This window comes from Indicator indicator, chromosome 2, assembly GCF_027791375.1.
Source record: "Indicator indicator isolate 239-I01 chromosome 2, UM_Iind_1.1, whole genome shotgun sequence".
Classification (NCBI taxonomy): domain Eukaryota; kingdom Metazoa; phylum Chordata; class Aves; order Piciformes; family Indicatoridae; genus Indicator; species Indicator indicator.
In genome coordinates, this window is record NC_072011.1 from 17,341,949 (window position 1) to 17,364,430 (window position 22,482).

General features: G+C 39.2%; 1 protein-coding gene across 2 annotated transcripts in view; it reads right to left on the minus strand.

Moving 5' to 3' along the window:
• Window positions 1–17,559, minus strand: part of ZDHHC14 (zinc finger DHHC-type palmitoyltransferase 14) — a 99,750-nt gene extending 82,191 nt beyond the window's left edge. For both annotated transcript variants that reach the window (XM_054393611.1, XM_054393602.1), the window contains exon 1: window positions 17,309–17,559. In XM_054393611.1, coding sequence (XP_054249586.1) covers window positions 17,309–17,559 — 251 coding nt within the window. The remainder of the gene's footprint in view (window positions 1–17,308) is intronic.
• Window positions 17,560–22,482: the final 4,923 nt, after the last annotated feature.

Sequence of the window (22,482 nt, forward strand, 5' to 3'; positions counted from 1 at the left end):
CCAATCAGAGCTATGATGGTTACTTAAATAATGCATTACAAAAAAGCACATGAAGAAATAGAACTTTACAAACAACTGCCTATTGGTTTAAAGATGCTGAGATACTGAGTTCTCTTTAGGGTAGCGAGTTTCCACCTAATGAAGTTATATATATTAAAACACCTACCTAGGATAAAGACTACTTTCTGTCATTCAAAATGAAATAGTACAAAGTTTTTTTTTTAAATCTACTTCATGGGTAAATTTTTAAGCAGTTTCTTTCCCAATGCTTTCATCACTTGTCTATCTCAAAGCTGCTTTGTTAAATTGAGGTTTTCATTACTCATTCCAATTGCAACACTGGGGACAGGTAAAGCTGCTTAGACATGTTAAAAGAAAATGTTAACTACTAGTTCATTAAAATTCAGATGTTTAGTAATGCAAACAATAAGAATTGATCCCATGAGTATTTATGTAGGCCAAATAAATGTTCATGTTTTCACATGCTGTTAATTTTTAATCTCTCTCTCACCAATGCTACTGAAACTCACTGAAAGGCCATAATACATACTGTAATTGAGAAATTCACATATTTAAAGCTCAGTGCATCACATAAAAGTTCTGCAAGTTTCTTTGAAAGTTCTTCCCACCTTTGATTTTAGTTCAATATATTCTAGATGCCTGACCACACCATTTCTAATAAAGGTGACTGCATAAGCTCCTCCAGTAGCAGAAGAGAGCTGTAGGCAACCACCCCTTTCCATGTTACACATCAAGACAGTTGGTAAATCTTGCTGTTACAACTCCAGGGCTTCCTAAAAGCTATGCATACATTATCTGAGAAATCTAGCAGACAGGAGCTGAACACCACTCTTGATTATTTAGTCCAACCTACCTCAAGTCAAAGAAGCTGTGAGCATCAGCAAGCCATCTGCCATTTTGCTTCAGGAGGAAATAAAGGGGCTCAATTCTTCCATATTACACCAAGATACATCCATATCATAAGTGACATCTGGAAAAACGATGCCCAAGAGCACAGTACTATGTTTCCAAAAAGCCCTCAGGCTTTGCAAGAGATGGACAGATAAGTTGCCTTAGTAGGCAATAAGCAAAATGTATGTTTACTACTGGAGTATGATTTTTTCCTAATAGTAAGAAAATACATTTATAACTAGCTAATATGAAAAAGAACATGCTTTACAATGAAATTAGAACATCTTTTTGTTATTTTTTTTTTAGTCCTGCTACATACCATCTGATCAATTTGGTAACCTACTAAATTTTTCATGTCATACTTCAACCACTCTTCCAAAGACATCAGTGAGTATTTAGACTTATTACAGACTATCAATGTGATAAATCACTCTAAAGTCTAGGTTGTCGGTTCCTTTTAAAATTTTTACATGAGTCAACAATATCACTCCCCTCTTCAAAAATTCAAAAGCCCTAACACCTCTACATAGTAATAGTTACAATGCATTAAGCAAATAAAATTAGTTTTACTAAATATATACAGTACACTCCTTCCTCCCTCCACTTCCAGTAGTTCTGCATTATTAATAAAGACAAGAAAAATACCAGCTGCAGCTAAAATCCTTGTAGTATTTCATAGAGACCTGGTAGCGGAACCATTTTTGGAAGCTACCCTTCTCCAAGAGAAGATCAGCTATACTTGAGCCACTTCTAGCCTGCTTTGCAAAAAACTTCTAGTGTGGACAACTTCACAGTCTTACCAGGAAATTTCAGTCCTTGTCCATCCTTGTGCTTGAAGACAGTTTTTTTCCTCTAACATCTACTAATCTCTAACCACAATACTTCCTGCTGCAACTTAAAGTCAGAACCTCTTGTCACATCCCAAACAATGTGGAGAAGCATTTATTATCATGCTTCTACATATTCAAAGGCAATCACCATAACCCTCTCAGCATGATCCTCTCTGCGTAAAAGAAATTCCAACTTTAAGATAACTGGCATAGTGACATGGAAAGGAAAGACAAGGAAGAAATTCTTGTGATGAAGGAACCTCCAGTTTTACTAATAGGTTCTCCAATCTTTGAGATAAATAAAATGGAAAAAGTTCAGAAAATTGAATTTGAGAAATGTCTTGAAATCTTTTTAATTTAACAACCTAACATACTTATTTTTAGCAAAGGAATTACCAGATATCTTTCGTTACATTGCCCTTACACATCACCCTAATCACAATCAGGCCTATAAGAAAGGAAACAGTTCTTCAGTAAAATCAACAGAAAAAACACATTCAAGTAATTAAATGCTAGTTTTGATCTACAGTAACAGTTTACACTAATACTAACAGCATTTAACTTTCTATTTTGTATACATTTTAAGCATTGCCTGTGATCTCTTCCTAACATCAAGATTTCACTTCATAGAAACCATCATTAACATCTGAAACAAATAATCTGATCTAATCTAGTCTCTGCATGGATTCTTAATGCTGTATTTGTCATAGTGCCACTGAAAGGGAAAAGTATTTGTCCCCAGCAGATTTCTCTTTACAGGATTTTTTTATTGCTGTTTTGCACAAAAATTGTTGAATTGCTATCTCGCATCTAACCAAGCAATGCTGAAAGGAGAAATGTACTGTTCTGAGAAGTTTCATTTGACTAAGTTACTCCTACTAGGGGAGTACAAACTGAGAAGTTTCTGAACAGCAATGTAAACTAGAACTTAAAAAAAAAAAAGCCTTAAGGAAACAATTGGGAAGATGCCACCTTAAAATACAGTGTATTGCAAAGAATATTTTTGGCTGTAATAAACAAACCACGTTTCTAGAATACAACTTTCCAAATAATTCTTAGAAAAAGACATAGTAAGTTTCTTTCCAGACAACAAGAATTAAAAAAATAGTAAATGTATTACCACAGCTGTATCTGTCAGTGACCATATTTTCCTTGGAAAGATTCTGCCATATGTCAAACTCCACTCTACAGGTATAGCTTTATTAAAGTGGTGACATAGTTGAATTCACAAACATAACATGAAATCAACAGATGCAGATGACTGGATTCAAGCTCTCCCAGTAGCCAGCCTTCTGTCTCAAATGGAACTAAAATTAATTGACATTTTACCATAAGAATAAAACAGTCCCTTTAAAGCTCTGCTCTCAAAGATAAAGGTTGTTTTGTGGAATAGTTTTTGCTTAAAGAAAATTCCAGTGGAACATGCCAGTGCAAGATTAGATTGTATTCAGCTACCTTAACGGGACCTCATCCTCACTAATTCCCACAACTGCTGAAATCTCCTCAGTGTCTTGAGGGTGTTTGCTTTAAGTGAGGGCAGCCAGTGGCACAGTATTATGTATGAAGGGTCAGTACTGCTGAAATGCATTCACTTCCATTGCTCAGAAACATGGCTGGACATAGTGACCTTCAGAACAAGGTTTGTGTTTTTTCCTAGCCTTTGTGCAAGAAAAATAAATTTGATATGGCAGGGAGCCTTGACAACTAGCTGAGAAAGCAGCCAATGCCAATCTTATTACAAAAAACTTACCCCAAGCCATACTCTAATAATGCAGTAACAAATAGCAACAAACAGCAAAGCAGTAGTTTTGCTATTCCATCCAGCCAGCTATTTAATATTAACTAGTTTTTGTGATTGCTGATCAACACAGCTGAGGAAAGTTTGTACTGAAGCAAAAATAATCACCAAACATGCCTGTATCAGTCTGATCAGCATCTGGCCCTTTTTTAACTGCCATACACAACTAAGCACTACTGAGAGTTAAACTTTTTCATACATACTAGACCAATACTGAGAACCAAGCTCATCTCCTCAGTTTCCTCCACCAGCAAATGAACTTTAGTCCACTTCATGGCTTTAGTCAACACAGCTATTAGAAAGTGGAGTCATCTTACAATCCGAAAATAAATTTAGCACTATGATGTATGACCAAAGCTGAAGTAACAAGTTTCCTGCACCTTCAAACAAAAAATATTAAATATTTAATGCTAACATATAAAAAGCAAAAATAAAAGCCACTTGTCAGAATTAGAATACAAAAATTAAGTGGAAGTAATTGAAAATAATAATACTAAAAAAAGAGTAGGTTCTAAAGCACTACAGTATTAAAAATTAAAAAGTCAATATAGGGCTGGTATGCCTAATTACCAAACTACTTGCAGCACACTGCCTCATAGGGAGTAGTTAGTGCCTTAAGCACTAAAAGATTGTTCTTTTGCAAATGTAAATAAAGCTCATATACAAAATGGTCACAAAACTAAAACTGTCTGCATGAAGTACTATTTACATCACAGACTCTGCCAACCTAAATTTCCTGCGAATTACCAGGCAGTTTCACAGTCACTTTGCTACTCCACAAGTTTGACTACTTAAATCAAATAGCTCTCCTTATGCAACTTGCTTAGAACTTCAACTGAAAGGCAAAAAAGCGCATTTAGGGTTATGATGTGTTTTTCTTACAGCAATTCCTATACAAGCATTTAGACTCACTTCTCAAGCATTCTGTACAATGTATTATGTACCACGTTAAAAACAGTATGTATCAAGCCTCCTTGATTTATATGGCGGAGCAAGAGCCCCACAATGTAGAAATATCTCCATCATGGCTTACACTGTCTAAGTTTACTAATACCTGGATGTACTTTGTTACCTGCAAAGGGCATCTATGAACCTTCCCCAGTTTCTTCCAGTCACCCAACCATGAGTGCTGTGAAAGATAATTCAACAGTACCAAACAGGGGCCACCTGAACAGCCATGTCTCCTTCTGTAAAAGCACACTGCACAGCTCTTCTTCTCTTCTAGTGCTCTCACTAAATATGGACAAAAACCAACCGTCCCTCAAGTAACCAAAATTAATTTACAGAAGCAAATAGTTCAGTTCAGCTCCACTCCTTATCCCTCCCCAACTCTTCTGCATGCATTGAACAATCTTCCAAAATTGTCATTCTTTCCATCATTCAAAATATGAAGGCAAACATGGCCTAGGGCATGTGCTCATTCTGGATAAATAATTATGTAACTCCTTATCTGTATGGACCAACTTCAGTGATAAAGTTGTATGCTCCCTAAATCTTTGACCTTTATTTTGCAGTCAAAGAAAATTGCAATGAAGCTCAAATTAAAAACTTACTTCAATAGCAGTGTTATTTCAGTAACAGTGAATTACCTTTGCAAAAAATGTTGCTGCTTCTATATTGAACTAAGAAGCAACAAACCGTGTTTTCCTTTCACAAATGCCATTTCTTTGTTGCAACAGCAAATGCTAGTGCCAACAACTGTTAAAAAAATAAATATTCAGAACAGAAAATAAATTTACTTTTGCCAAGAATAGTCAACCATTGGGTAATGCTGCACCTCCAGACTATCACTTAGCAACTTCAACTGCAGGTTAAAATTTTCTAGGATGCAATAATAGAAAGGTATGTGCATTGGGAAGGGCATGTTTGCCTTTCAATCAAGCTGGATGTCAGCCCACAATAGTTTCACTTACTGGATACAAGCACTGTCAGTTCTTTTTTTCAGATCAAACAGTTTCCATTTTCAGTATTCATAGCTAATTGTCTGTTTCCCAAACTCCTCTCAAGTATGAGCCAACTAAAAAGCCAAAATTATTTCATCCTACCAAATCTTTATATGCTTTCCTCTAAAATGTCCTTCTGTCCCCAGCACACTTCTTTGATATACTCAAGTACTGGAAATGAGATTCCAGCTTTCAGGAACTAGCATTAAACCCAATACATAGTGCAGCCTGATCCTTAATGGGTCTAGGGTCCATAACATTAGAGAAAAAAAAAAAACCCAACCCAAAACATAAACCACAACATATTTTACTCTAAAGATGAACACTGACACCAGTGATGAGAAGTCTCAGAAACTCCACAGCTCAAGGTAAAGAGAAGCTTTCTGAATTTAGTATCTTGCAAAAAAAGATTATCCTTTCAAGATCTTATGTTGAATGAGATTGTTCTCCTTCAGATTTCAGTCCACCATTTCTTCTTCGTCTTCTGCTCTACAGACAATTCCTTCTGCTCTGATTAGCTTTAGGTGTCTTATTTAACAAAATCATTTTAAAGGCCAATTCTTTTATTGCACTGTGAATAGAGACATCCACTCCAACTGCCTCTTACATGCAGGCCGTTCAATTTTCCATTAACTGCTTTATGATTTTTCCTTCATCCTCCTAAGCTGAAGCTTTCACGTTTACAATACCAAACAAACCAACAAAACAAAAAACCCCCAAACCACCCAAGTAGGCAACTGAATTGGACTGAGAAGAAACAGACAAGGGAAAAAATGTCAAGGATCAAGAATACTCCTTCCCTGGTTTAGTTTTGCATATTTTGAGCTAACAGCTGGTTTTATGTTAACTAAGGTGAAGAAGCACTCATGCAGCTTTTCCACAGGCTCTGTTATCAAATGCAGTGTCACGCAAACACAATACAATGGCTCTGCAGACTGGATATGGGGAACAGAGACTACACAGGCAAAAAAAAAAAGCATTACTTCAGTTACCACCCCTGTCTTGTGATACAGAATTTGGTTTAGTGTCTTTTTTTTAATACTTAGGACATGAATAACTCAAGAGCTCTTAAACATTATTTGAAAGACACTGCACTTCAAATTCTGTAAGCTGCAATCCAGTTACTTCAGAAATAAAATACTGTTAAGAACTCTGTAGATTTTCATTAAGCAAATACAACGTAATTCAAATGAGCATAAAGACGTTCTGTTTGAACCGCCACAGATACCAAACAATGAACCAAGACTACATAACAAAGTTTCCTCAAATTCAGGTATGATTTCAAGTCACAGTTTACATGATATGACAAATTTCCCACTCTCACATCCTTCCTTGAACTAGGCAATAACAGTTCTCTGAATTTTCAGGGAATCAGGTCAGGCATCCAAAGCAGCAGAAAGTTTTTCTTTGTGTCGGCAGATGGGAAGGATAAGCTTCCTGCAGGAAGGGAACTCCCTGAAGTGGTTAACCATTGGGTGGGAAAACAGCACAGCCAGACAAAATAACATCTAAAGCCTGAGAGCAGGGAAGAGGTGGGTCCATCATTTTCAGCAGTTCACAGTCACTCAATTCATCTTTCTGCAACTAAGCCTGCTAGACAGAAAGGAAACTGGGATGAACCTATGAAATACTTGAGTTTTGTTTGAATTCCTGGGCAGTAAGAATCTAAACCCTATCTCCTCAGAAAAAGGAGGTAGGTCTACAGGCATGAAATTCACTCTGAAAAACAGTGCTTTAAATATGTGGTATGGAGAAACATCCCTTTGGCTTCCATCAGCCTCAGAGAAACTTGGCAGTGACAGCTACTATAGAGCACATATTCAGATATACTTCACTCAGGTAAAATACTTTCTGTTTAATTTTTCTCCTTTTATTTTATTTTTGGTATATTCAGAGTGTCTTCCCTTCCCTAAAGGTTAAAAAAAAAAAAAAAAGAAAAAAAGCAGTTTTAGTGCTTTTCAAACTATTTCATCCTTTATGTCTAGGAATAGCTGGCTCAAGAAGGAAGCAGGACCTGCAGGATCCAAGCAACTCAAGCACTGGGATACAGGCTCCTTGATTTTACATACCTGCACAATGATATAGGCAAACACAAGGGGGGAAAAAAAGCTGTACTCTCATCTCTTATGCCTGACAGTGAAAACTGAATCTTCCAACCTCACCTTTACTGCCTCTCCATCCCTTCTATAGCAACAGTGCTTAGTCTATTAAAAGTGAACAAGTGATTAGGAAAAGTAACTGAAAGGAAAGAGTTCACAGAATTTAAGTGAGACACAGACAAACTGATGAACACACCCTGCTGGAAAATCTGTATAGAGTCATTCTTCTGGATGAAATTGCGTTTAAATAAATTTAATGCTGTTTACATGATAAAAAAAAATACTACCTATAATTCAGCAAAAGCCAAACATAGAGACTATAGCGTTGTGAGGCAAAGAAGGCAGGCAAAGAACCTCCAAGAAGTGTTAGAAAGTACACGTTGAACTGAGAAAGCTATAGTCAAAGGTGAGAAAAGAACAGCTATGGCTATTTCACTTGCAAATTCTTAAGTTTTTGTTGGAACTTTAGGTTCAGATCCTAAGACTAAATAAAACTGAAGTTCTCGTGAAATATGCATGTAATAAATGGGTCTTTTAAACAAGATTCAAATTATCTCACTAGATACACCTTTTGCTTTCTTATAAGAAGCAAGAATGGCTGTGGTAGGATGGGACCTTTGGAGTCCAACACCCCCCCCTCCCCCCCAAGATCAAAGTAGGGTCAGCTAAAGGAGATGGCTCAAGGTCTACATCTGATTTGTTTTCAGTATGTTTATCGACTCTCTGGGCAACCTGTCACAGTGTTCAATTAAAAAAAAAAAAAAACAAACAAACAAACTAAGCCAACCAGGCAAACAGACAAGAAAACCCAATACTTTTTCCTTATGTTTAAATGGTATTAAATTGTGTGTCCTTTCCACTGGGCTTCACTCCCCCTTCCATCAGGTACTTACTTGAGTAAGATGCCCCCTAAGCTTTCTCCAGGATAATTCACTGGGGCATTTCAGAAATGACTATGCTCTTCACAGTGCACCCCAATCTTTTATATGACACATGAAAGATTTCATGCACCAGCCTAGTGAGATTGACAACATTTACTTGGTTGTTTCCATACCAAATGCCTATCCAGCCCTGCAAACAGTTCAAATGACAGTGAATGACAAAAGTACCCTAAAAGTTGTATTTTTCCACTGTAGAGAAGCACTGTGGGCTTTAATTCTAAAGAAACCACATTGACAAGAATCAAGTTTATTACAAAGCTTCAATACTGATGACAGAGAAGCTCTAGCCTTTTCTTTTCTTGTTAGTGCTTTTAACTGCTTTACATTCTCCAAATTAGGAAAAAAAAATATAACTTTTCCACATTCCAATTCAACACTAGAAAGCTTTTTTTGCCAGTTGAAGAGTATTTACAAAGGAACATACATAGACAGTTGTTCCAAGAAAACCCACACCACGAGTAAGTCAGGAAAGTTTAAGCACAGGCAGTCTGACACTTGCTTCTCTACCCTGATAAATGGCATTCATAACCACTGGACTATCTAAAATGTGTACTGAATGCTCAAGACCAGGACTCCAATTTCCTGATATCCAGACAGCTCAAAAAAGATGGTACCCAAAATTTATCACAATCAGAAAAGAAAGTTTTGTATTAGTACTTCTTTTCCTCAGGTAGAAGGGAGGGGTGGGAAGAAAAGCTTCCTTCCCCTGTCAATGTTCTTTAATCTACATTTATAACTTCTAAGAATGTACTGAATATTTATGCTAAAACAGTAACAAATTCTGCTCCTAGATTTTAAGAACTAACATATACAGATCATATACAAGAAATGTATACTGAAATCCGCTATTTTTTCCCCATACATTTACTCAATGTAGACAATGTGTTATCTTGCACTTAAACTACAACAAAATTCACAAACTGCAGATTTTACATGCATCTTAACTTCTGAGTTCAGTTTCTCAATTTTCAATTTAATTCTCAGTATTCTATTTAATCTCTGTTTTGCAAATTTTTTTTAAAGTAAGAGTGCCATTTAAAGAAGCAGCTGAATTGACTGCATACTCACCACAAAAAGTACCCTCTGCCAGTATTTATTGCAGTAAGCAACTTAAGGGGATAGCAGGAGTGGAAAAACAAAACAAAACCAGCTGTGATCTCATTAGCCAAGCTCATTATGTAAGTCCTCATTAGCCACCATCCCACAGTAATGTGAATAAACCCTATGGACACTGATGGAAAGAGGTGATCAGGGATACAGAAGGTGAATAATAACCATATAGCACTCCAGCACGCTGTGAGCACACTGCAGAAAGCCCATGACCAGGCTTCACAAACACAGAGCCCCCTTTGCCTACTAACTGCAGTATGAACAGGAGTTCATATACGAACACAGGATAAGGGACTGCATCAGTGTTACACAAAAACTCCAAAATTCTTCAGCTTCCTCCCCTAAGAACATTAGCAACATTTAGTACTTCCAAACATGAGAAATGTCAACAGATTTTTATTTTTGGCTATTACACACAGGCTTCATGTTGACTTCAGTCTATTTCTTTAGTTTGTAAAAACTTTAACCACATGACAGGTAGGCTGTAATTATATGAAATTTAATAAACTTTTGATAGTTCCAGATGACTTCAGGTGATTTTCTTTTTACCCCTTTACCAAATGAAAGACAGGCAGTATTGACATGGCAGCCTGGAACTTCAGTGATCATCAGCTACTACAGGCTCACTTAGAAGGATCATCGAAAGAAAAATTTCCTAGATAAAGTTGTTATAACACTTTAAGCGTTTTTTGCTCTAGTATTTTAAGCCAGTGAGGTTTTTGACTGAGCTATTTTGATATACTTATGCAGCTTAGAAAGCTAAAAATATTCTCAGCCTTCTCCTCTTCTGCAGGCGTCTTCACTTTCTCATTAATTAGTCCACGTTTGAATGTCACAACTAACAGTTTGATGCTACATAGAACTGAGAGGCCATTTCCATTAGAAATTGTTTTATTCTTAATGACTTAAAAGGTGTACGCTAGTTGCTAAACGTGAATGTATGTGTTTCGTGTCCAGTTAAAATTTCAGCATCTAAGTCTCTGCTCAATCTACAAATAAGAAAATATTTTATTAAAAATATATGGGCTGACCCTACCCCAGAGAAGAAAATGAACAGAACAGTTTGGTTCAACTTCTGCACAGACTAATATTTTCTCTTTTTCTTCTAAAGGAAGGAAATTTCTAAAGGAATTTCTCAGTCATCGTGATCTGCTGATACACATTTTTAATGAAATGCTATTTACAAAACAATGATGCAATACAGCATTCCATCAGAATTTGTAAATATTTGAAGACATTTATATAGGTAAGAATAAATAAACTTTTGAAACTGCATTTTTTTCCCTGCTCCAGAAATATCCTAGGTGGGAATTTATACCTTTCTACAACAATCACGCTGAGCATGATGAGCATAGAAAACCACCCCCCAGCAGGTTGTAAGGGTTTCCCCTCTTTCTTCAAGGGGTTGGGGTGACATCAAGCAAAAAAGGCCATACATATTCACATTTCACTCTGAAGATGCACATGTGATTTCCTCAAGCTCCCGAGAGGACATGCTATCTCAGAAGCCAACATCAGTTCTTACACCAATATACCCCCTATTTTCCTTGCCTTCCACCTCTGCAATGAAATAGAGAAATATAAGCAGAAGTTCTGAGAAAGGAGCAAATTAAAAGACCAAGAACTACATTTAAAAGTTGTCTTCTCCTTGAAATAGTAGATAAGGCCATCAACTAAGCTCAATACAAAACAACACCACAAAACACAAAAAACCCACCCCCACACACCACCAAAAAAATCCCACCCCATCAACCAAAAATGAAAAACCAACCAACCAACCAAAAATACAACCGACCAAAAAAATTTATTCTTGGAGTGAAAAAAAAAAAGCTGAAAAAGCTGTTTAACATTTCTTTCGGAACAGGAGTTAGTGTTACAAAGCCCCCAGAAGCCTCTGCAGTTTCAGGGTTACTAACGAATGTACAACTTCCAAAACCAGAGGTTATCTTTCTCTTATACTCACAGAATTTTACCCTGAAAAACAAAAGCATTTAATCGTTATTCATTTCCACACAATAGACCTAGCCTTAAAAAGCAGAGGTGCATGACCTAACATCAAATGCTATTAGTATGTTTCTGGGCAAAAGGGTTTCAATTTATATCATATAATCCATTCAAAGCAGGTTTAAAAATTTAAACTAATGTAGCTGATTAGTGAAATGCTACTTTCAGACAGGATAGTACAAAACTATTCCCTTTTGGCCACAGATCACTTGCAAATTTCAAAGAGATTAAGTAAACTTCTGTGTGACCAAGGAAAGTCCATTGTTATGGAAAAAAGTATTAGATATACTTTGTACCTGAGAAATATTTGATTTTGGCAGTCAATATTTTCAGGGTAATTAAAGTGCAAAGAATAAAACACATCAGATTGGAATGCCTACCATCCCTTAGGAATGTGCCACATCATTTGGTGTAACTATATAAACAATACAAAAAAAGTAAACACTACAGAGTAGACACTGCATGTCACATATTTTTCAATAAGTTATCAGCAGTGCATAACATGGCAAAACAGGAAACAGAAATATTGTTTGGAATTTATTTTAATGACAGGTGTTTTTTTTTAAAACAAAAAAGACGGGCAAAAAAAGACCTACTCATCACTGTATTCATGTACAGCACTCTGCATTATTAGATGGCTACTGACTTCCATGTAGAAAAGGATGCAGTTCTTTATTGAACTATAGTTTTCATTTATATGCCATGATTTTTCCTTTAAAATCCATTTTGATAGCTTCAGTGGGAAATTCTCCACAAGTTCATTGCAGCCTTCTAAGGAACTCAATAGTTTAGGTACATGGTCATCACAAGTAACCATCTTAAGAGGAAATCAAAAAAAAGGAGGTTATTAGATGACATTCCACCTACTTGGATTATGACCTTATACTAAGAATCTACCTCTTGCAAGAGTAGAAGACATTTGCTGTAAGATAAAGGTGACTTGATACCCCAGTGAAAATACTCAGCTTACTAACATCAGTGTTTACACACAGAGGTTTGTCACAGTGAGCAGCCAAGTTACACCGCTTTGCCACAGCATGCACTATAGAAGTTCAATATTGAACTATCTACATCGCATCAGAAAGTGTGACTCATGAATGTCCTCCAGTCACTCGGATTTTCAAAGTGGGAGGCATGGAGCAGGTTGCCAGCAACTGTGAGGACAAATAGAAAGCAATGATTTGTATATACACATGAACGGTTCCAGCTTAGATAACTTTTCAGCATCCCTCTTTTGAAATACAATTACATAAATGTTCACAAAAATCAAGCATTAACTAGTCCAAAGATCAAGAAAACAAAACAAAACTCCAGTTTGCTGAATCAGTGCAAGTATCAAATGGAATCAGAAGTGATAGGGCTCTGACTCACATTTACAGAGAAAAAAGCTGCTGTACTGCTTCAGCCCTACCAGCAACCTACCATCTGCTACAATCTTCTTCCAGAGCCATTCACCCTGCAACTGAGTTGACAGAAAACATGACTGTGCCTGAGTCAATTCCGTTCAGTGGGCATCTTTACTCAAACTCACCTTTTATGGGAAGTTTAATTTGTCTGCCTAAACAGAAGCAGCTCATGTGTGGACATGTTCCCTCCTGCTACCTGCACAGTGAGGTCAAAACCAGAAGGGAGCTGTAACACAAGGGCAGCATTAACTCAGAGCAGCAAAGCAGCCAACTCCTCTACCACTGCTTGGGAACTCGCGATGCCTGAACATCCATATAAGATTTGCCATCTGACAACAAGATGTGTGTTCTACATATGCTCCTGCGTTATGTCATTCACCCTCCATTTTGCTTTCCTGTGAGCTACACAACTCCAAATGACCATAGGCATAAAGGGTTCTTTTTTCCTTTTGACTATGCATGTACACCTAGCTGCATAAAAGCACTAAGTATCAAGTGCCTTTACTGTGTCAAATAAAGGACTTCACATATATGTAAATGCACAGTGGTTGAACCAGCTAGGTACAGAAGTGAGATCTGCCCTTCAGTTACGAACACCTTCTTTGTCCTGGGAAAAGGAATTTGTTTTCCAAGTTTTTCAAGCAGCTACTTTTACTGAATAATTAAAATAAATACATATGACTGTGTAATGGAGCAAGGCAAAAGGAAAAAAAAAAAAGGAAATCCAACACAAAGCCAAATTCTCAAGAAAAAAAAAAAACAAACCATCATGAGGTTAGAGTTAAGAAATTTAATTTCTAAGATAAAATAACATACCAACATTTTAAAGACAAATGAATTTGTGGTGCCTCATCTTGAGCACTTTAAAACAAGTTATCATTTTTAAGAATACCTGAAGCATAGCATCCCTCTTGGGACCCATAACTGCTTGCAATAATTTATGTTACATTTAATAGGCAAGCTACAGAAAAGAAAAAAACCTGCTTGTTATTTGCATTCTATTCCTTTGGAAGGAGAGGAAAGCTAGAATTATAAATATTTAAGCAAATCCTGGCATACCTCTGTGAAAATTAAAAAGAACTATGAAATAATAAAAGGAAGAAGTGGTGATATACATGGATTATATGAGAGACAAAAGTCGGAGAAATTAATAAAATCAGTCAAAGTTAGAAGTAGGAAAAAGCACACAGGCATAAATATGAAGAAATAGATTACAAAGGGATGGTTCAATGTCAAAAAGATATACAGGTCAAGGTGTATGACATATGTTTGCTTTTGGAGAGCTAGGATTTGTTGATGCAGAGAAATGTGTTTCTCACCTGTGGAGGATTCCAAACCATGCAAGATACAGCTCTGGATGAATGGATGTCAAGAGCAAAACAAAAGGAACGTGGGAAAAATCACAATGGAGGAACAAACGAAGCCAAAAGAATAAACAGCAAATGCTTATGTTAGCACAATCCTTCCCCAGGAATTAGCTGCCGAAGTCTTTTTTTTCCTACTCCCCCTCTTCACTGCCTGCTACCGAGGAATGAATTGAAACATGAGTACCTATTTTCTGCTTTCCAAAACCTAGGGGGAAAAAATAATTCATTTCAATTGTAACAAACCCACCAAATAATCCCAAGAACCTACAGGGTATCTTCCTCCTCAATGACAAATTGACCTTATTGTTCAGACACAAAAGGCCCAATTAAAAATCATAGAATCATAGAATGTTAGGGGTTGGAAGGATCTCCAGAGATCGAGTCCAAACCCTCTGCCAAAGCAGGATCACCTAGGGTAGTCCACACAGGAATGCATCAGGCGGATTTTGAAAGTCTCTAGGGCCCCACATGCACACAGAGGACTGAAACACTTCTGTAAATGAGAAGTGTCATAACAACACCAGCCAGATAATAGAAGTGACACTCTAATAACTCAACATGTTATCAGCTGATCAATAAGTAGTAACTTCTGACTACTCCAAAGAGACGCATTTAGAGACTGCTTCAAAGTAATACTTTCCAATCAAGAAGACTCCCCTCTTTTCTTTGTAACATTAACAACCTCCAGTCCAAATATCACAAACATGCTAAACAACTCTAATAGGCTTAAGGTTTGGGGTTTTTAATTAGCCTTCAGAGAATGAGTAATAATTTTCCAGTGCAAATGCTTTTCAAAGACCAAAAACTACCTTATTGTTATAAAATGAAATATCGTTGTCACCCTCTAATTTTCCTTAAAAGGACGGTGCAAGTGATACAAGAATGACTCAGGACCAGGTACACACACAGAATTTATATAGTTCTAAAAAGCCCAAGATTTTTCTGTTTCAAAACTATCTGTTAGAATAAGCCAATGCTGAGGCTTGACTGAAAATGTTATCCATCATATATGGTTATGCTGCAAATAGGCTCAAAGACATGACAGAACATCTAGTGTTTGACCCTGGTAGAGCACATAATTCACTCACTGTAGTAATGAAATCAGAAGGTGATGAACAGCTAGCAGCTCATCCTGCAGCTGCAGAGAACATTTATCTCTGAAGGATCAAAGTGTTAGAATGTATAAATAAACTGTAAATGGCAGCTTTTAAATAAGTTTTATAATCATAATTATAAAACATTACAGTTTTGATTCTGCATTTACATACTGGTACTTGCAGGAAGCCCAGTGCTTGCCCTCAGGGGCTCTGGTGAGACCAGGTAGACAAGTGTCAACCCACACAGAAAAGCTCTCCAAAACTAGGCCTAATCATGACAAAGAGTAGAGTAGCACCCAGTCCTAATGCAATCCTATCAGGTTAAACCTTTAATACCTCTTTAAAACCAGAAAAGTAAACACACTTGCAGTATATGGATACCAGCACTGACTGCATTATTTCAACTACTCAAATTATGTTCAAGCAGTTTCATAACATCTGCAGAAGATTTACAATTCATACATCCCTCTAAAGTAACCTGGAGCCCACTAAAGACAACCTATCTGCTGAGCTCACATACGTATTTAGTCACTGGTTACCTGCTGAGCATTTTTATCTTCGTTACTACTACCAGCACGTTAGGATGGGTCTACGTTCAACTGGTACAATTTAGGCTTTGTTCATGTCACTATAATCTTCCTTGAAGATGCCAAGTAATGAATGACCTTAATTGTTCAACTGTATTGTTTAGCAAAACAAAACAGAATTTCTGGGGCCAGTGCTGAAGCTTACACATAAATAACAGTTCCTATTTAAGAAAATAGTAAGAGCTGTACATGTAATTTGAGGATGTTTTTCCTGCCACAAACCACAAATCAAGCTATAACAGTTTAATAGGTAAAGCAGCATTAACTCTTTTAAAAAGAACTGAATTATTACCATAGCTGCGTTTTACAAGGATGTATTACCACACTGTTTTATCAGCATGAGTGCTTTAATAAAAGTCAAAGTCCATTGTTCATATCAAGTATCTAATTCTTTATTGTCATGCATAGTTAATTTAACCACTCCAACATCAATGCAAAAATCAGTATATTTCATTTGCCACCACTGAATGTTTACTTTATATCCATGAAAAGGACTCCTGAAGATTCAGGGCAACAGAAAGAAAGAAAAAAAACAACCAGGAGGGCACCAGAGGCCTTCTTAAAAAAAATTTAAAAAATAAAATCCAACCTCCAAAACAAACATTGCTTAACCTAACCGAACTCACAAACAAGTTATCATTGCAAACAGAAAGTAATGCTGTTACCTAGTGGTAGAAAGCTAGGCACATGCAAGATTGTCCAGCTTTTTTATTATTTATATTTACTAACTTTGAATTCTCATCTACAAACAATTAAATTACTTCAAGAGAAAAACAGAATACAAAACCAACACAAGCCTAATTCAAAAACTAATGAAAGATACTACTTTTCTTGCACTTGGTTTTGCAACAAAGGGTCAGTATTTTTACTTTTACACGTGCCAGTTTTGATTCTCAGCAGAGTATGTGCAAACAAGAAACTACACCATTTCCTGACCATCTCAAACCTTCTGGTTTACACTCCTCTTGCAACATCAGCAAGAGCTGGAAACTTATGACATAAAAGCACTACAACCTTAATCCTCAAATACCAGTTTTCCACAGAGTACAATAACCAAAACAGGACTGTGTGTCCCCCAGCATCTTATCAGACCATAATTTCAGCTGAATTTAGTCAGCATTTTCTATGACATCTGGATAAGCACATTTCTTTGCTTTCAGACAAAATAAATAACTAGAGAAAAAAGAAGATATGAAGAATTCGGTGCCACTTACTCAAATGCAAAGAAGAGTCCACTGGTGACCAAGATGAGAACAAGAGTCAGGTAGAAGACTCCAGTCTGTCGAGCCATCATGATCCTCCCATTGCAGAAGAATTTGTTTCTTCCAGGAAAAACCTCCCATTTTCTCTTGGGAGCTGATTTCTTTTTCTTATGGGGAGACTCCATGGGAGACGAAGAGCTGTGTGTGCTGATCTGACTGTATTCACAGTCTTTCATGGGCCCACTACCACCTCCAGGAGTCATCAAGAGAGAGTAAAATGTGGGGAGAACCCCACTAAAAATATATACAATATATAAATGTGCAAATATTCTTCTGACCAATATAACCCTCTCTACCAGCCCCAGTTAACAAAAAAAAAAAAAAAAAAAGATGAAAAGTCCACTACACGCCTAGCAATAGGTGTATCATGCAAACGCCAGTTACCTCTTCAGAAACCAAAACTGTCACATCAGAACTACTTGAGAGGGTTCCTTCCTTCTCCAGTTAAAAAACAACCATGTAGAGCAATCTTTTAAAAACTTATCACAAAACAACAACAAAAATAAAGCAGGTAGGCTGTCCCGAAGCAAAAAAAAGTTAGTCTTATTTTCAAGTTTATTTTCAAATAGGAGGGTTTTTTTTGCCCTTCCCACGGACACCCTGAGAGATCTCTCCGAGGGTCAGAAGGTTGGTCAAGGCAAGGTTTAGCAATCGAATCTATCATTCATAGAGATTTGTTATAATCCTCCTTTGCGCAGCAATTTTCACTGCTAAAATTGACCATTCCTAAAACGTTCCCTCAAGAGACACGAGTAACAAATCATTGAAAAAAAAATTGCAAAAAAGGAACCAGGCTGCAACTCCAGCTTCTGAGAAACATTTCAAGCTCTCTTCTTCCTGAAGTCGGTAGTTAGCTGGAAGCGGCCGCCGCTCAGCTCTGACTGGGGGGCGCAGGGCTGCCCGCGGGCCCTTCTCCCCTGTCACGACTCCACCGAATGGGATTTTCTCGAGCCTGAGACAGCCCGGCGCAGGGCCGGTCCCCGACAGATAGCAGAGCCTCGGGAGCAGGTCCTCATCCTCCCTTCTCGCCGAAACGCTCCCCCGCTTCACGCCCCACACGGCGCTGCCGCCGCGCTTAACCCCCGCCTGCCCCTACACAACAGGTCCCCGCCGCCGCCTCATAATCCCTAGCGCCTCAGCCCCACTGGGCGAGCAGCCGGCCGCGCGGAAAGGAAGTTGGGAAGATAGAGTAAGGCTCCGCCGCCGGTAGGAAATCTGTCAAGAGCTCTCCTTCACTTCACCATCCTCGCCGCCCGCCTCAAGGCCGCCGCGGGCGGTCGCACGCCGCCGCGGCGCAGGCTCCCGCCCACGGCCCGCAGCGGTGCCGGCACCCCCCTCGCATGTTGCCCCCTCCCCTCAGCGCAGAGGAGCGGTTTCCCGACGGCGTTCCTAGTGTCGCCGTGGTTTTGTCCAGACCAAGGTGAGAAAAACGCCCTCCTGCCCCTTCGCGAACCAGAGACTGGCGACTTTCTCCCCCGTTTTTTTTTTTTTCTGGAGCCTTTATCCAGGTTTTTCCCCAGGAGCCAGACTCAGAAGCAGCGGTTGCCACCTCTTCATCTTGAGAGGCGGTAACCACCGCAGAAGCGGTGGCCGCCCGCGGGAGGAGCCGGCGAGGCACAGGACCACACAGGCGCGCAACCCCCGCCGCGGCCGGTCAGTTAGTCGCTTCCCGGCTACAGGGCAGGCAGGCTCCCTTAAACCAGCCCCGATGAGAACGCTGCACCGCCGGCCCGGCCCGGCCCAGCCCTCTCTCCGGCTCCTTCTGGAGCGCGGCAGCGGCGCTAACTCGTCCCCATCACCCGCCGCAAAAAGGGCTGGCAGCGCAAGGGAACGAGGAGGACGGCGGATGCCAGCAACGGGGCTCCGCTCCGGCAGCCTGCCTGCCCGCCCGCCCACGCGAGGCACCCACTCAGCCCTCGCTTCCCGGGCCCACGCAACCAACCGCACACCGCCCCCGGCACGCGCGCACACGAAAGCACGCGCCACCGAGCCGCGAGCGATGTCTGTTGTCAGCCCCGAGCAGCAGCCCCCTCCACCCTCGCTCCAACTGCCGAGCCGACAGCAAACGAGTTGTGCGGGTCAGTAGTAGAAAGGGAGAAGCCCCACCCACACGGCCCGACCTAGCGGGACCGGCCTCCGTCTCCGTTCAGACTGAGGCACGGACGTTCAGGGGCACGCCCCTTCGCCCGCTGGGAGTTGTAGTTTCGCTTTCTCTTATCCTTAAGTCGGAAGAGGGTGTGTCGGAGAGGGACTACAGTTCCCAGCGTGCCTAGCGAGCTGGCCCGGCAGGAGGGGGCGGAGTGAGCCGTCTGGGAAGCGCGGGAAGGGCCTAGCGCCTGACGACGGTGGGGTTGTGGTGTGGCTGTACTGGCATCGCATTGGCCTGCGGCTGCTTACCCTACCCTGCGGGCTGCCGTTGGTGTTTACGTTCGGGCTTGTATTTCAGTCCGGCCTGAGGCCGCGACCCATCTATCCTCCTGCCGAGTGCCCCTGGATCACCATCATCGTTCCCTCCCTGGTCACCCAATGTAACCAGAGGTTGTTCCTGTTCCAACTCCCCCACAGTCTTCAGCTGGAGAGGTGCGATGGGCCAGCAGGCACCTGAACCTGCTTATACTCATACATACAAATGTTTCACTGGTTTAGCGGTGGTGTCCTCATGTCGTACGACATTGCTGGAAGACATGGGCTTGTCCACCAGTGCCAGATTATTCATAAAGACCTTTAATGTGTCCTGATTTCTTGAGGCACATCTCAGAAAAGTACGAGCCACAAAGAAAAAGCTTTTCCAGAAACAATCCTCAAGCTGCACCAGGGGAGTGCTAGGTTGGATATCAGGAAAAATTTCTTCAGTGAAAGGCTTGTCAAACTTTGGAACAGCCTGCCCAAGGAAGCAGTGCAGTCACCATCCCTGTAAGTATTTAAATGACTTGTAGATTCAGCACTTGAGTTTAAGGGTGGATTTGGCAGTGCTAGGTTAATGGTTGGAGTTGATCTTCATGTTTTTTCCAACCTAAATGATTCTGTGAACTGCTAGAGAGAAGTGGGCATGCACAATGTTAACAAGGGTTTGATGCAGCTGTTACAAAGATTTGCAACTTCAGAGAGTGGACTTAGTTTGAGACACGCAGTAGGAGTCAACCCACAGTTCAAAAAACCAGAAAAGCACAAATTTCTGGAAACACTTAAGATATATTATAGTCATCTCTCCTGGCTGAATGTGGTTCTAGGAGAGACAACAAAAACACAGCATGAGGGTGTAGCTGAGTTCCTGTACATAGGTAATGTGGTTTCTGTTTTCATAATTCCATTTTGAAGTTTGGAATGAAATATTTATCCCTTTACATTAACATGATAAGCAAACTCTTTATCCATAAACAATGACTGATAAAAAAGGAACCATGGAACAGATTGGCTAGCACTGGATACTTCTCCTCCCTTGATTAATAACTTTGTTAACCAGATTACACAGAGCAGCCTGGTAGACACTCTCCTGGTGAGTCTACAGTCTGTTTTATTGATACACATGAATGATTTTGGAAGTGTTAATGACACATGAAAAAAATATGGAGGGCTGGTCTCCTTCTGCAAGGTGTAAAGAACTGTTCCTTTGGCATGTGGGCAGCAGGATGTAAACATAGTTTCTGATATAATTTCTCATGCAAATGCATTCACATCTTTTTTCCTCATATACAATAGATGCTGCTGGGTTATTCCTGCCCATCTCCTCCTCCTGTAGTCCCTGTTGTCAACAGTTTACCTGCTACCTCACAACTTAGGTAACACAGCATTTTTTATTCTTTGAAATGTTCTTTATCAACAGCTAATAACTTTTCTTTCTATCTTCATTAATACATTAATGTATGCCAGCAGAAGACTGCTGACAGAAACTTTTTGGTTCACTGGCAGGCATTTTTTGTCTTAATCAGGTTTTTCTTAGCGTATTTTTGAAGATCTGGCTTCAGTGCTTTGACAATATTAATGACTGTATGGTGTCAAATGGCACTGTTTTCTCCTGGGATTATGAAATACTTTCGACATTTACAAAGAGAGCAGAGAGTTTATGTAAAAAACGTCATAGCTGTCTTACCTTCACACGTAGCACTCAGGCTAATTGCAGAAAAACTCTTCAGAGGCAAAACATTTGTAAACAATACCAGCACCTCCTTCAAGCTACTGTCTGACTCTACAGTCTTTCCCTTGTTTTTTAAGACACTATGGTTGGGAGGTGAACTTCAGCCATATTAACCTAGAGAAATACATAAAGGAGGAAAAATAATTCCAGAAGTCAAACTCAGAGAACAAACACTTTTAGTTTCAAGAGTGAGTTTTGATTCTACTTCAGTTCTAAATGGATCATCCAGTGCCACATATCGTACCTTTCACATGACAGCCTGTGCTAGTTCCTAATCAGTACCAGTATTGTACTGGAATTTAGAGTATTGTTGGTGTCCTTTTGCAATCATTATGAACACACTATCAACACTTCTTTGAAGTTGTTTCAAAACAATTTTAAAACTACCCCACAAGAAAGACCTTCTACAGCTAATACGTCACATGATTCAACATTATTTGTGAATGTAATTATTTATTCACAGCATTAATGAAAATTGGTTTGAGGCACTGAGTAGATTAAATCTTAAGTAGGTAGGAAAAATACTCTCTCCATAAAAACGTATAGGATCAGCTGTTATGCTATGTACTCTTATGCTTTATTTGTGACTTAGAGTGATCTTAGGCAACAGATTAATATGTTGCAGCAACATTACTTATTAAAAAAAAAAGAGTGACTATCTTTTAGTTAGAAAAATGCTAATGAAAGAACTGTTGCCACTGAAAGTTTCTCTTACCTGTTTGCAGTGTGGAGGTGTCATAAGGGCAAGTCTTAAAACAACAAGGAAGCTAATTTGCTGAGATGACACATCACCTTCCATATATAGAACATCTGTTACCATGCTTCGTGACAGAATCTGCTTGACTATGCTGGAAGCATTATCAGACAAAGTATGTAAGGGATTAAATAAGCACACGTTTCTTCTTTTCCTCTGTTGGTTTTCAGAAGTTACCCCTCCCTGTACCATTGCTTGGACAGTGAGCCATCATTTTAAATTCTTACCAATACCAGC